The sequence below is a fragment of the Sinocyclocheilus rhinocerous genome, unplaced genomic scaffold, assembly GCF_001515625.1.
Source record: "Sinocyclocheilus rhinocerous isolate Xijiao unplaced genomic scaffold, SAMN03320098_v1.1 scaffold251, whole genome shotgun sequence".
NCBI classification, from domain to species: domain Eukaryota; kingdom Metazoa; phylum Chordata; class Actinopteri; order Cypriniformes; family Cyprinidae; genus Sinocyclocheilus; species Sinocyclocheilus rhinocerous.
The window spans coordinates 152,152-169,070 of NW_015624204.1; the positions used below are offsets into that span (position 1 = coordinate 152,152).

Here is a 16,919-nt window from a genome sequence, read left to right on the forward strand (position 1 = left end):
AGTTTACTAAGAAATGAAAAATCTTATGTCGTTCCAAACCTGAATGACTTAGTTTCTTCTGTGAAACACAAAGATACTTTTAAAAATGTTTATTTTCCCATTAAAAAAGTTAATGACTTTCCAGCGACAAAGAGAGTCACACGGATGAGGGTCCGAGTAAAGGCCCGTTCACACCAAGGACAATAACTACAACAATAATGATAACTATAAAGTTTTAATAATCATTCTAATTCTTTGAGAATATGGAAGTCCACAATACAAAGGAATGATATAGTTGGAATCACTTTCAGAATGTTTTTTCACCAGCTTTTAAATGCTAAAAACATTGATAGACAGAATCAGAATCCACCTGACTTCTGACTTCACCAGTCCAGCACTAAGCATTTTTCCATAGAGACGTGTGTTCGGGAGAGCGTGAGCGGCATGTGTTTTCTGTGGCTTGTGGGTAACTGGGTATCTGTTTGCACAGTTGTGATTAGAACAGAGAGAGGGCGAGCAAGAGACTTAGGGCCAATGAAGGGTGCACATTCAGGCACTGGAGGACAGTAACCAGAGCAAGAGTTTGTTTTCCTCATGTTGTACTTGATATAGCCTTACCGCATACACACTACAATGGCATAAGCGGCGCGAAACAACTGGCCCTGAGGTGATTTTTAGTGGATGTATGAAGTCAGTTCTCCTCAAGTTCTCCCAAGTGTCCTTACAGAGTAACCACAGGTGTAGTTCATCGCATTAACTATTCAACGTGCTCCACTAACGTCCCAGATAAGTTCTAGAAACTGTCCAAACACTTTTGTTGAAACTTTGAACAGTATATTTGTTGTTTTGTAATTTTCAACTTTAAAAACATCTTGTCGGGCACGGAAAAGTATACTTGTGCTTTCTGATACTCTCTGATGATTCTCCTAAAATTCTTCATAGGACAAATAAAACTATAGACAGTAGTTGACATTCAGTAAGAGAATTGATCTAGTAATTGTTGTGGATAGAATTTGAGAAATGTTTGAGTTAATATTGAAGTCCGTTGAAGACTTTGGCATCTTGGCAAATCCGAGCAGATTTTGAGATATATTGAGATCTGTATTCTGAAACTCATACGAGATTACTAGGGTCTTTTAGAAAATCTGTGAGGCAGGAGATTCTTCACAGTCTCTAATTGTTTTCCATGTCATGTCATTTCTGTCTTGGTGAAACAGTTGAGATATTAAAAAGATCTCATATGTGATATCCCTTTTCTAAAGGGAGGGACAGTGAGCCTCTTGAGCTGTGGGCTTGGACGAGGTTGAGCTGCAGGGTGTTGCATAAGAGGAGCTGATTATGTCCCACGGCTTATCTCTGGGTTTTATCCTCCCTTTCTCTCTCTGCTCTTCTCTTTTACTCTCCCGTTATGTCCTCATGATATCCATATGATGCCTTTAGTTTGACCCCAATAGCATTCACTGTTATGATTGATTTTGTGCATGGAGTGCTTCAGTGGCTGTCCAGGATTTTCAGGAGCTTAGTATTTTCCCATTTAATTCTTTAAAATTATTTAACAAATAATTTTAAGCCATGAACCAAACCAAGCAGCTCTGACAGGGATCACATCAATACAACTTCTCATCATTACAAGACTGTGTAATTAATTATGAGGCAATGAACTACATATGAAGCACTGCAAATAATGTACGCAACAAAAAAAGTACAAAAGTAAAAAATTATTTATTAAAATTTTTCTAAATATAAACATCTTAAGTTAATTGCAAAATAGTCATGTATATACAAATATATAAGCAGTTTATGTAAGTAGATATACAAATATAAATATTCATATGTATATTGCATTATTAAGAATATATAGTATAATATATATTATAATGCATATACTATATAATATATAATCATTATTAATAATGAGGATTATTCATTTAAAACTTAATTTAATTGAAAAGTTATTTTAATTCAAATTTAAAAATCGTGTTTAATATATATGTAAATATGAGTGTACATTTATTTACACCTCTCTCTCTTTACATATTTTATTTGAATTTAAATCATTTTTTATTTCAAATTAATAATACTGCGGTATTCTTATTAATAAATTAATATTATCATTATTATTTAATGATTAATTATTATTTGATACATTTATATTATATTTTTAAATTAATATTAACATTTTTAGAATTAATAAATTAAAAGCAAAGTCGTGTGTGTATCTTCATTCTGTGCAGGTGTGAACAGTCAGTTACAGTGGTATGTTATGAGATCTGTGTATGAAAAAAGGGGAGCAAAATGGACCGAGAGAGAGAGCAAACCTCAGAGATGCCACAAAACGAGGAAGAGAGAAAAGGCACAGAAAAAAAATGCAGGAAGAAACTCTTTCCCTTTGCAAGTAATGTGATCTAACCATCTGCAGCAGTGCTGCTCTACATTATTCAAAAGGGACAAATCAGCATTGATTGACAGGCTGCTGTATATCTGTCTCTGGTCAAGCTCATCACATGCAGCAAACAGATTAACTACATCAGTTTATCCGCTGTCAGTTAGCAAAAGGTTTTAGAGTAATGTACAATGTGGTGTAAAAGTCTGAGACCTCAAATCTGGGATTTATCTAATTTATGCAAAGATCAATATCTATTGAGCCATATAAGATAGACTAGTATCATGCCACATGCTCTCTTTCTTTTAGTAATGGAGGGCCAAAATTCACATGAATTCCTCTTTTGCCGTATTTGTTTGTGCATGTGAATAAAGACAACAAAATCAAAAGCATTATTGTCATTTTAGGATTTAGCTGATGCTCATTAACACACCTTTATTGTTGGAGATACAGGGGAAAAAAACAGTAATTTTTAAACCGTCTATTTAATTTTTAAGATAATAACCTTTTCTTTTAAGAATATATCTTGATATGTATATGTATGTACAACTTTAAAATTTTGTTTAGTTTTTTTTTTTACTGGAGAAAGACTAAAATATTGATTTAATTGACAGCATAAATCTATCAAAATTACCAAGGTTTATGCTTTTAAACACTTTAGAAAAACTCTGAAACAAGTAAAATCTTACATAAGTCATAAATTGGTCTTATTTGAAGGATGTTTAGACTGGAAAACTAGATAAAAATCATTAAAAAAAAAAGATTTTTACATTCTAGAGTGTGTGTGCGTGCTGATGACTATAACTAGACTGCCGTCTGCAGGCTGTCCTTGAGCTCGTATGATGACAGCAGCTTTGGAAAGAGCTTATAAGTTGGCGACGGCTGGACAGGCTCACGAACTCACATGCACGACCAGCAAAGCAGTCTTGCCAACATTGTTTAGCAAAGCATGATACTGGTTTCCTGGAGAGTGTCATCAGGGAGACTAGAACACACCGCTCCATCCTTGTGCATTCACACACCCACACACACACACACGCAGTGGCCTTTCCTTCCTCTGCTAAATTTAGTGGCCGTTTGCACCTCTGAGACAAACACACTCAAGGAGGCTGCTGTTGAATGGAATCTCATGACATCACAGGAAGAGAGGCCATGGGGGGAGGGGCCTCGTGGCTAAATAACAGACATGTCATCACCCTGTTAGCATTTCAGATGACATCATCAGCAGTTCTGCAGTCGTAACTTTCGTCTTAAAGTGACTTTTGGTTTTAATTTCATCATATGGCCGCAGGTCTGATATGTTCAAGAGGGCGGTTTTGAGAGTGCGACAGGCTCAATTTTCAAAACTTGATGATTTCATCAGAAATGGAAGGAATACATCTGTTTTTCCCCCTTCCAGCTGAGAGAGCAGGTTAAACTCGGGGCAAAACGACAGAAATGCAACCCCTGCAGCACAAACTGTGACTGAAATCTGGGCAAACGAAATCGTTTCTGCTGCAGAGCCCATCAGATGAGCTTGTGCCGTTCTCCATGTCCTAATTCCTATATTCAGGAAGAGGCTAAGACCGGGAGTGCTGATCTGGCACTGGGTCCGCCGTGTCCCTGATGATCTAGATCGCTGTGAAGAGAAAAATAAAACAGGCCTCCTATTTTGAGATGCTCTATGAATGCAGCTCGATATCTCTCTCTTCGACACCTCCATCCACCTCCACATATGCACCGCGGGGCCTGTGTTCTCGCGCTCTCTCTCTCTGCATAATAAGATTAAGCAGTGGTTTCCTGACATTGTGGATCTGGTGCCTCTCCCAGCTCCTCTTCCCCCACGCCGAGCTGATGGCAAGTGGGTGTCGAATCTCGGCTAGGCGTCGGGCCCGCATGGGTCGCTCGGGATGTGCTGCACTGGCAGGAAATTGTTTAAAAAGGAATTATAAAACCCAAGCAGTTTCCCTGCCAACTCTCTGCCACCCTCCCTCCTTATAGACAACAAAAAGAGGCAGAGAGCAGGAAGTTAGCGAGTGCATGGGGCCCCATCCCTGTAGAGGGAGATTCACAGAGGGAATCTATTACAGGGATCGTGAACTTTGACATCAGCTCATAAAAGTGAAGGTGATGTTGAATGAAATGTTTACAGAGCGCCTTCACAAAGTCAGTGAATAATGTGCTTCTCGATGTCTCCCTTTTGTCCTGGGATGCTCTCCTCTGATTGGTTTCTTCTCTCTGTTTCCTCTCTACAGATCGACTTGGAGCCCGAGGGCAAAGTGTTCGTCATCATTGATCTGTCAGGATCCTCCAGTGAAGGTGAGACTCCACAGCACACTCCACAGTCCACAGCAAGTTAACACAAGAAACAGACTATCACAAAGACAGCAAAGACAGATATAGTGGGTGTGACGTCAGCAGTTATAAATTTTATACATTCAAAAGCTTGGGGTCAATACGATTTTTTTAAGGGAAATAATGCTTTTATTCAGCAAGGATGCACTGAATTGATCAAAAGTGACAGTAAAGGCATTTATAGTGTCACAAAAGAATTATATTTCAAATAAATGCTGTTCTTTTTAAACTTTCTATTCTTCAAAAAATCTTACACAAAATATATTTGATTTTGCACAAAAATGTAGCAAATGTTTTCAAACTGATGATAATAAAACATTTTTCTTGAAAATAATACAGTTTCTTGTGCACTAAATTAGCATATTAAAAAGATTTCTTAAGGATCACGTGACACTGAAAACTGGAATAATGGCTGCTAAAAAGGACATTTAAAAATATATTAAAATAGAAAACAGCTATTTTAAATTGCATTAATTTTTCACAATATTACTGTTTTTACTGTATCAAATAAATGCAGCCTTATAAGCAACAAACTCAAAAACATAAACAAAATCTCACCAATTCCTAATGTTGGTGATGTACGTGTTTAGGTAAACCAAATATTCAAACATTTTATTTATGTTAAACCAATTGTTATTGTTCATTTGTCATTTTAATCTGATTAAAACTAATTGATTAAAATTACTAATATAATATGAATATTATATATTAATGTAATATGAAGAAATATTAACTAAACTTACAATTTCGCATCTATAGAAAAAAACTGTCACTAAAACATGAAAACTTGAACACTGGTTTTGTGCAATCACTGAAAACTGAATAGTAATGATCAGAGGACTGTTATCTGTCCTGATGGTGGGTGTTTGATAGATTCATGAAATCCTCTTGGTATTGTGATGCATCATTAGTGCATTAGAAAGGCCTGCGCCAAGATACTTGTGAGTGAGAGGAAGTGTGTGTGTGGAAAGCAGCAGTGTCCATTAGGGAAATCCCACTCTTTAACGCTTCTGTGTGTGTGCGCGCGGGGGCTGAAGCTGTTCTTTCCTGGGTGTGTGTTGAGCATATGTTCTGAGAGACCACTCACAGACCTGAGGCTGGGCTGGGAGATATGCTGGAATAAGCAGCAATGCTGGACTTTGATTCAGGAATAGCTTTGTTTAATTCCCCTCTCAGGTTATAACTGACTGGATGCATTAACAGAGATGATCATGACAGATAATCTTCATTGAATAACAATTCAATCAAGATTCAGAAAATGGACTGACGTCTCTTTTAAAGGGACAGTTCTCCCAAAAATTTAAATTCTGTCATCATTTACTCATGCCATCCCAAAACCATATGACTTTTTATTCTATTGAGCAACTGCAGCTATTAGATTTAATTCTCGCAAATGCATATTCCAACTCGGCACATCAGTGCATGTTACACAAGGTTGACATCAAAAGCGAATGAGATGCTTACATTTAATTAGGATTTTGTCCCTTTAAGCTAAGTCATATTCATAATGCCTCTGGGCTTCTAATTCTAGTCAGAAATAAAATTTGACCGATAGACTTTGATAGAATTTTTCTGCCTCTTATAGCTGTAAGATGGACGTCCATTCCTGCAGCCACCATATTGAACGCTGCAATGCCTGTATCAGAAACTTCTAACTTTAAAAGTCAGGCCTACAGTCACCATATTGAACATTTTTCCCATTTATACATTTTTAAAAATAAAGGTTCTTTAACAGTTCATCTATGATTCCATTGTACAGAAGGTTCCTTATAGTGGAAAAAAGGTTCTTCAGACTATTAAAAGATTATTCTGATTATTTCTTCACACAAAGAAAAATAGTTCTTTCAAGAAGAACTGTTCACTGAAAGGTTCTTTAGGGAACCCACAATGATTCTTTTATGGCATCGCTGTGAAACACCCCTTTTGGAACCTTTTTTAAGAGTGTACCTGTATATGTAAGAGTGGAACCGCTCTGCTTTATACAGTTTTTTTTAACACAAAGCTATTGTATGGGTTCAGAAAACATTAAACAAAGCAAATGAGTCATATGGACTATTGTTAGGATGCTTTTTTTGTCATTTTTGGAGCTTTACTTTATTGTTTACTATAAACAATAGTATGTAAATTTCTCGATAAAAAGTATTTGTTTTGGGGGGGGGGGGGTTGACAGTAAATGATGACCCAACATTAATTTTTTTTAACATTTAGGTTTAACTAACCCTATTAAAGCATGACTTCTTTTAATTGTAAAAATTATTGGTGTTTTGACACACTAGGCTAATTCATCAATGAGCTGTGATTATAGGCTTATAAATGTGTACGTTTACGCACAAATGTAAGGGGCAACAAACAACTACACTGCACCCACACAAAGGCACGTCCACATACATTCGCAACAGACAATAAAACACACATACAAGCTCTGTGTCTAAATAATAGTTGTGTTGTCTGGATGTTGCGTTAATCACAGGCCTCTTTTCAGAGGTGTCAGTAAACTGAGGATGAGCTTGGCTGGAGATCACTTAATTCTAGCGTCTCCGTGCAAACAGTCGGTTAGTGCTAATGTGCGACTTTGCTCTGGGCATAAATGAGAGCACAGCATCCCTCCAGTTTATATTCAGTGGCCTGAGCAAAGCCTTGTTCTGTATGATTGTATGTACACACACCTATTGATCTCTGGTTGATCTTTCATATTGATCCAAAGCACTGTGCTTGTTCTGACCTGCCTGGGTGGGGTGATTTGACATGGGCATGAGAATCCCAACAACAACAACAAAAAAACAGATCAAGTCAGTGCAGTATATTAGTGGAGACTGATAAAATATCAATAGATGTGCATATTCTCAAGAACTCCCAGCATGCATCAGCAAGCACCCTTTTAGGTCATGACTAGGGTTGGGAGCTGAGAACCGGTTCTATTAAAAAAAAACAAAAAAAAACCCAGAAGCAAAATTATTTTCATGACGTTTGCTTCCAGAAATGGGTCTCACACTGCATATTAAAATACTGTTCTACTATTCAGCATAAAACATACAGCATGCATGACCAATTAAGTTTAGTTCCCTGATCGAAATGACTCTTGGGAATCTTGGACAGTATGACCAGTGAAATCCGAATACCAAGCTAATGACTCTTATGAGTTATAAACTAGTGTTGTAGTACTCGAGACCGGTCTTAAGACTATTTTTTGAAGGTCTTGGTCTTGTCTCGGTCTCGAACTCATTTGTACTCTGTCTTATTTTGGTCTCAGACTAAAAGGACTCTGGATTTTATTTCTGTGGGGATATCACTAAATTGCTGGTGCATTGTCTGATTTATTTGTTAACATCTTCAATGAGATGATGTAAAACTTACTGCTTCAAATGCAATCAATAACTTATTTCTAATTTGATTTCATTTGATACTGCTGTGCCGGTCGGAATTTATTGGGGAATTGTGTCAGACATTTCAACAAATTAATGTAAATGTAATTTCACCAAAATTAATGTAAAAATTCAAGGTTAGATTGCAGAAAATTGCTTGTATGAGATCTTGTTTTAAAATTTTAAGATAAGCAATATCACAAGAGCAATAGATCTGTTTTCACGAATATGAGCACAATTGCAAAACTTGATATTGATTTTATACAAACGTTCAACAAACAAGAAGTTAATATTAGGTGAATTACATTTTAGACACAATTTTAATTATTATTATTATTTTTTTTAATGGCTATTTCTACAAGGAAAGTAGTTCCAAACAAATCCATAGCAGAACTGTTGTGTGTTTCTGAGCAACACACAGCTGTGTTTCATTATTAAATAAATCAGCTGCTATGAATGAATCGCTTTAATAAATTATTCCGGGACTCACTCAAGTGATATGCCGCCACCTACCCTACTGGCGGTTTTAGTCTGATATTCATAGTCTTTTTATTTTTCCGTTATATTTCCATATTAAAAATTTTAAAAACATTGATCTCAACAATATTTCTGCAGTTGTAATTGTACCAATTCAGATGCAGCTTCTGTGCCGCCTCTGCAGTGCAAAGAGGAATTCTGTTGTCAGTGATTTCATTTGATTGCTATAACAGCTCTGTGTCTTATTATTCTAATTGCATTTATTGATTAAATATTCGATATTTTTCAGGCAGTAAATGTGGATCTTTCAGATGAATTTTAGGAGTGCTTGTTTGGTCTTGTCTTGGTCTCAACACACTCTGTTCTTGGTCTTGACTTGGTCTCGGTTTAGGTGGTCTTGACTACAACACTATCATAAACAAACAGCTCGACCAATGAAGTTTTACTTTCCTGCAAATAACTCTTGTGAACTGATACCTTTAGTGAACCAAAAACAATCATCTCAGCCAGTGAAATCTGATCACCAAGCTAATGACTCATATGAGCCGATTCTTTTAGTAAATTAAAAACAAACAGCTTGACCAGAGAAATCCGATCACTAAGCTAATGACTCATATGAGCCAACAGCTTGACTAGTGAAATTTTACTGTAAAGAAACAGCTTGACCAGTGAAGTTTGATTCTCAAGCATATTTTTTATTATTTTTATTGAATCACAAATACCTATGAATCAGTTGTTTCTCAACCAATGTGAGTCACGTAGTTTTTGTTATGTCCTATGCCATGATCCAAGAATTGTTACTTATGTTATGTTATGGTATGTTACTAATTGTTATGTTCTTGAGGCTCTTGAGACCTAAATTAATTTATTTTATGATGTGTAGTTATAGATACACTTCATGAGTTACACTTTAAGATACACTTTATTAAAAAGAATCATTAATGTAACTGAATGATAAGGAACAGGAATTGTTAAGAGGAATCAGATAAAAAATCTAATTTACACCAAGAACGATAACTATTAGCGTCCACACTAGGGCTGCACGATAAATCGCATGCGATATTTAACGCGCATCTTGTCAGTAAAGCCATTCTGTAATCAGCGGTAAATCTCCATCACCTGCGGGATTTCACATTGAGCAGCATTAACTACACAGAGCCGTTGTTCACCGACAAGCTGCGCAAAACCACGATCATATTTTGCGCATGTTTTGCACAGCTTGTCGGTGAACAACGGCTCTGTGTAGTTAATGCTGCTCGCAGGTGAATGAAAGCCCACAGGTGATGGAGATTTACCGCTGATTACAGAATGGCTTTACTGACAAGATGCGCGTTAAATATCGCATGCGATTTATCGTGCAGCCCTAGTCCACACCAACGCATGATAGCGTTATGTTTATTATAGGCATGCACTGCAGTTTTGTTGTCTGTCACTTTAAATGCTCAAGCTTTTTAAAGCAGGATGGATTGTCTGGTTCTGTTCTGACTGGCTGTCAATTTTGTTATCATTCATCAGCTGGAAAATAAACTCTTCCAGCGATAACGTTCCTGTGTCGTTATAGTTGTGATGTGGATAGTTAACGTACTTGGTATGAATGGGACTTAACACAAATTGTTCCATTTCTTACAATTCCCATCCCAAGTCATGACCTTTGATATTTGCTGCCATGGCAACCATACCACCAATAGCAGGTGAGGGCAGTTTTTGGTACGTTGAGGTGGAAGATTGTTGTCTTGTTTCCACAAACAGATCCAATCAATGAGTCTTACACACACAGGCAAGAGAATCTCTTTACATATGAAGGGCAGTTGAGCTATTTTCAGTGGCACCTCAAGCTACGCAGACCAGAATAGCTCAGGCACTGCGGCATCCTTGCTTTCTGTAAAAATTACCCACGTTCCTACCTTCCTGACCCAATGTCCCACTAGGCTCTTTTGTGAGTTAAGCCCAATTCAGAGCACACATTTTCATTGCTGTTTAAAGACTGATGATATCAGAGGCTTCTCACCCGAGCTGCGCTGGTCACAGATGTTTCATTCGGATAAATGAAACATATTACTGTCTGTTCCACTGCCTGAGTGTGTTTATATACACATAAATCTTGTGATATTGAAAAGAAAATGCGAGCAATGAAGTATACTGGCTCCCACCTGCTTTGAGTAAGTTTGTCCCTTTTGCCGTTATCAGCTCACCCTTCTGATGAGAGGTGACAGACGCTGTGCTTCTATCTTTACCCTTCTCTATTTAAAGTGATCCTCTCATCAGCCAAATGTATTTCTCCTTCCTCAGGCTTCTGACTCATTCTACCATTCAGTACATTTAACCATATTAAAGCCATATTATATATATATATATACCATATTATATATATATATATATAGGTGTATATATGTACATATATGCACACCCACACACACACACAAAATACTGTCCAAAAGTTGAGGTCAGTAATTTTTTTTTTTTTACAGAAATTAATATGTTTATTCAGCAAAGTAGCATACATTGATCAAAAGTGTCAGTAAAGACATTTATGGTGTTACAGAAGATTTTAATTTCAAATAAATGCTGTATTTTTACCCTTCTATTTAGAAAATAATCCTGAAAAAATGTATCAAAGTTTTCACAAAAAATAAAAAAATAAAAAAATAAGCAGCATAACTGTTTTTTTGAATTGATAATAAAAAGTAATATTTCTTGAGCACCAAATCAGCATATTCAAATGATTTCTGAAGGATCACATGACACTGAGGGCTGCTGAAATTTCAGCTTTCTGGAATGAATTACATTTTTAAAAATATATTAAAAGAGAAAATAGTTATTTTAAATTGTGATAACATTTCACAATATTACTATTTTTACTGTATTTTATAATCAAATAAATGCATCTTTTGTGAGCATAAGAGACTCTTTTCAAATGCATAAAAAATTGTACTCGGATCTGCTTGTGTTAGTGAGTGTTTGATGGCAGTGTTACCACTGAATGTAAATGTCTAAGTAAAAAATAGGAAAAATTACCCTAATAAATATCCAGTATTGATCAATATATCCAATATGATAAATGATACCGATAAAAAAAAATATTTGATAACTGATATGCTGCCATATATTGTGTATTTAAAAGGTGCTTTTTTTTTTTTACCTCAAAGCTGGACACTCTCAAAACACTTATCAGGAATACACTTACTGAACACACACACTACAGTAATACACATTCATAGCAAAGACCAAATATTGCTTCAGCTGTCCCAAACAAACCCCTTTAACCCTGTTTCTGTCCATCTTCTTCCTGATTGGCTGTCCTCATCCCTGTTCATCCTACACTTGAACTTTCTCCCAGGGTTCATGTGTTCACCGCTCAGTGAGTGTCAGCTTTTTGCTGCTTATCATGCAAATGTATGCAGGGCTGCTAGGAGAGGTGGAATTGGCTATTTTTAGATTTATATTTTCTCTCTCTCTTTTCCTTAATGAGTTTCTTTATTTGAGGCCGCAGTGCGCTAAATGTTCTCTATTCCATTTTCTTCCGGGTTTTCTCTTTCTCTTTCTCTTGTCAGCTTCCCTACGTCTCCCTCTTTCTTAAAATCCAAATCTGTCTATCTGTATGTTGAGCAGGGGATCTTCTGAGGTTGTTGCGTATGTTTGTTCAGCGGGGCGGCCCAGGCACTGAGATGGTTTAGATTGCAGGGGTTGCCATGGAAACGAGCCTGTGTGCTCACTTATAGATGGATAGAGTGGGTGAGAGGTCTGAGAGCAGGAGAGAAAGAAATAGATGGAGAAAAGGGTGAAAGAGTGGACAAGGTCAAAATCTGAACAATGACGTTGCCATTGTGAAGAGTATTCGGATTAGTTAGCGATAGCCTTGCACAGATGTTTGTCATTTAAATCCTGTTTGGTTTGCGTGGCATTATGAAAACACACTGATTCTTAAGTATATGCAATTTTATGTGAAGTATTATGTTTGATAATATCTGTAATCCCAATATTGGCGTTGGAGCTCTTAAAGGGGTGGTAAATCAGCTATTTTCGAAGGCTCGCTTGTGTTTATGGGGTGCACTGTAACATGTTCATGCTTCGTTTTAAAAAAAACTGCATTATCTTTCACATATTTACCTTTATTCTACAACTCTGTTTCCGTTCTCGTAAAAGCACTCTGTTGACTTCCTGGTTCTATGAAGTAGTGGTCGACCGATATATCGCCAAGGCCGATATATCGGCTGATATTTGGCATTTTTCAAATATCGGCATCGGCCGATACATTTTTTCTGTTTGGCCGATGTGTTCAAGGCGGGACTTTTATTTTGACAATGCGCTGAGAACGGCAGTGCCTGAGCACACACAGCTCACATTCTCCCTCTTGTTCGCTGTCGTCGTTCAGTTCTGTCTAATATGGATATGACCACTACTATGAAGCCCCTCCCTCAGAAATACACAATGAGCTCAGATTAGTTAGCTGCCACAGTGTGTTGTGATTCGCTAACCTGCCTAGTGCACGTTGTCTGGAAACGTCATGCCCCCTTAACATTACAGGTAGTTGCATGTCCTCTGGTGTATTGTAAACAAAACAAACGTCAATATTGCCTTCTCAATTAGAGCCCGAATCAGACCCTGAGAATATTAGTGAAGAGGATCGAGCAGAACCTGTGCAAGCAGAGCTCTTACAGGACGTTTTAGAATGGTATTTGTTTGTAGTTGTCTCATACTTTGTAGATACACTGTTATTTGTAAATGCTACTGCTGTTTATGTTAGCTTTTGATATACGGTTTTATCCTTATTAAATCTTTAGTACAGCATGATTGCTTTGTAGCACGTTTTTTAGAGTAATTGTTTCATTTATAACAGTGACACTCTACTACAATGACTCTTCATCTTCTCTAAAGCAGCCCAACATGGCCTCACCCCCTTTGTTGCGTGTTCCCGGGGGCAGGGTTTATGTAAATTATAGGGTTTGTGATGTCACCAACCCAGGAAGAAGCTTGTTGTAGTCCATACCAGCCATGTGTTGTAGGCTTTAAAAAGCGAATTCTGTTAAATAAAATATCTCCCTTTGCATTGAACTTTGAGCGTTGTAACTTTGCAAATGTTTTTTATGCTCAAACAGCAACATTACACACTAACTAAAGTAAAAAAAAAAGAAAAAGTGAAATCATAATCTAGGACCCCTTTAAAGATTACTGGTCATTTTAACATATTTCCCTTCAAGCGATAAAGGACCCTCAAAAGAATAATCTGCACTCATTCTGTAATTTAGAAAGCGATAGAGAGTCATGTGACAGATGGCTAGTTGGATAACATCTCGGATCACTACGCTACTGTTGCTCCATAATATGACTGGTATCACCTGCCAAGCTTGCCAGAGACATGACTGCTTGACAACATTATTGTGACTCAACTACATGTTGAATGAATCTTTTTCTTTCTTTCTTTACAATTTATTATGACACTTTAAAATCTGTTTTCTGTTTTAATATACTTTAAAATGTAAAGCTCAATGCTGAATTTTCAGCAGTCATTACTCCAGTCTTCAGTGTCACATGATCCTTCACGAATCATTTTGATATGCTGGTCTGGTACTCAAGATTTTTTAAATTATTATTATTATCAATATTGAAAACAGTTAATATTCATATATTATTCATATATGTTTTAATAATTTTAATTATATATTAATATATTTTTAAATATAATTATTTGGTTAATAGAAAGTTTAAAAGAACATTTTATTATTTGAAATAATTTTTTTTATAACATTATAAATGTCTTTACTGCCACTTCAGATCAATTTAAAGGGGTCATATGATGTTGCTTAAAAGAACATTATTTTGTGTATTTGGTGTAATGAAATGTGCAAAACACACAGCATCTTCACAACATGGCGGCTGCGGTGGCAGCAACAATTGCGTGAACATTTGGGTGGTGTTATGCAAATCTTCCCACATCGTGACGTAGACATGTGGGGGCTTGTTTAAACGAGGCGTTTTAGGAGGGCGTGGACCAGTCTTAACTTTTATAAAGAATATCTCTTTGGGTTTGAGACTTTAGTCTTTGCAACTTTAGGGATCTTATCTATTCACGAACAGCTTGTAACACTCCAAAGAGAAAGGAAAACTTGAAATCGCATCATCTGACCCATTTAATGCATGACCCCAAACTTTTGAATAGTGTATACTATACTGCTTATTTAATTTGATGATGTGTCGTTAGTGTATGTTGCAGTCATTGGTAATGAAAATTACACGTCTTAAATTCTAAGTATTTCTAAGTGTATTTATTTTGCCACTCCTGTTAACAGCCTACTGTATTCATACAGTAGGAGAGTTGCTACAGTTCCAGTGCTGATTCTTACTGAACTCAGCAGAAATCATTCAAAATACACTTAAACTGTTTATGAACACAATCTTTTACTATATATGCTTTTATGAAGCAACATACAGTACTGGAGTGAACTACTTGCACTTTGATGCAGGATACATGCACAAGCACAAACAGCGCTTTCTCTTCACTTAATCTGACTGAGTGAGTCAAGATGATTTTATAACAGATTATAGCTTTTGCTTTTGCAGTTTGTGTTGATTAATTACTGTTTGAAAGGAAGTAAATGTGGTTCGCCATTTAATGTAAATTAGATTCAACAACAGTCAATTTGTAATAATTATGAATGGCCAAGTCCTCATCGCGGTCTGGCGGGTGGTGGCCTCGGTAGAATTTGCGGTCAGAAATCGTGGTCTGGGTGGGTCCTTCCCCCCCCTCGTGCACGCCACTGACCAGCATATGGTGTGTTTTGGATGTTGGTCTGTAGCAAGTGATGCTGGTCTTAACCAGCACATTTCCCTTTGTTTCAAAAGAAAGACCAAATTCAACAGAACTACAGTGGTCAACCAGCTAGACTAACACCAAACTGGCACTAACCAGGTTGTTCCAGCATGTACCTGCAGGGTGCTATCAATCTGCACTATTTCTCTAGCTCTAAACTTTACCTGGGATAATGAAGTTGAAGGTTGTGTGGCTCATCTGCCACTCACTGATCAATCTGAAGTTATGGAACCAACTGTCACTGAGTTATAAGCAGATTTGCAATCTCTCTCTCTCTATCCCTCTCTTTTTCTGATTGATGCCATTTTAATTGGTCCCATGCTGTGCTCTGGCTGGATTGGAGAGTGCTTGTGGGTGGCGTGTCTGGGGCTGAAGTGGCATTGGCGTGGGTGGAGGCTGCTCCGAGCTCCTCTTGGCTGTCTGACCGTGGGCGAATACAGCCGCTCGGCTCAAACTCTCATCAGCTCAGCCTTCCATAAGCCAATCAGGAGAATAGTGGCCGAAATATACACAAACAAAAAGAGAGCAACAGAGAGAGGCGTAGAACGATGAATATGGTGCGGATGGAAGTGAGTGATCATGGTTTGGTGGAGCGCACATGCAGTCGTCCCTGATCACCATGGACACTAGGGAACGTGTTCATGCATTCTCACCTGCTGCATGTCATCAGACTTGAATGAGATAGATAATGATTGTAAAGGGGTGAGTATGTGTATTGTAGTCCCTTCCCTTTTAGATGTTTGTGATCTTTCTTTCTTTCTTTCTTAATATTTCTTTACTTTCAGCAATTATTGCAGTCTTTGTTAGTATTTTCTAATTAGTATGTGCATAATTATAATTATTATTCAGATTCTTTTATAATTATTATTTGACTTATCTTTCATTTTATATTTGCAGTTTTAATTTTAATCTTAGTTTTAGGTTTTAGTCATTTTTGTGCTTTCCTCATTTTTATTAGTTACTTAAAGGTGCAATAGGTGATTGTCTTCAGAAACATTTTTTGTTATGCTGGTTGAAAGTGTCTTCACATCCCGATAGCAATCATTAAGTTAAGTGGTCTAAATGTATTTATCTGTATTTATACATTCTGTGGAAGGCGTAGGACCAAGAAATGTTCGTCCAATCAAAACGCTCGGTCCGAGCGTTTTAATTGGCTTTCCTATCTGCCTGTCAACATATGTATTAGCATACCTCTGTGCACCCTGTTCGTTCAGACAGGATATGTCATCAGCGCATTCACGCACGCTGTGCAGACAGAGCGAGAATGGCAGACCAACATCAACAACCCGATCTTCCTTCCTGGTATTGTAGCACTTTTACTAACTGTACTATAAAGTTTTCTCACTGGTGAATGACACATGATGTAGCCCAACGCGGTTCCCAATTCCAGTCCTCGTGCCTCCCCGCTCTGCATATTTTGCATGTCTCGCTTAGTTAACACACCCGATTCAGATAACCAGCTCGTTAGAAGTGAGCTACGTGCATGAACTGTGTACCGATTGACATGCTCCCTACACAGTGTTGTTTGCTCCCTACTCCCTGAGCAGGGGAAATCCGTTGAAGTTTACTTCACTTC

General features: G+C 37.2%; 1 protein-coding gene across 1 annotated transcript in view; it reads left to right on the forward strand.

The window, feature by feature from the left end:
- prkcea (protein kinase C, epsilon a) overlaps window positions 1–16,919 on the forward strand; it is a 62,325-nt gene that overhangs the window by 7,262 nt on the left and 38,144 nt on the right. The window contains exon 2 of the mRNA XM_016551287.1: window positions 4,597–4,660. Within this exon, the coding sequence (XP_016406773.1) occupies window positions 4,597–4,660 (64 nt within the window). The remainder of the gene's footprint in view (window positions 1–4,596; window positions 4,661–16,919) is intronic.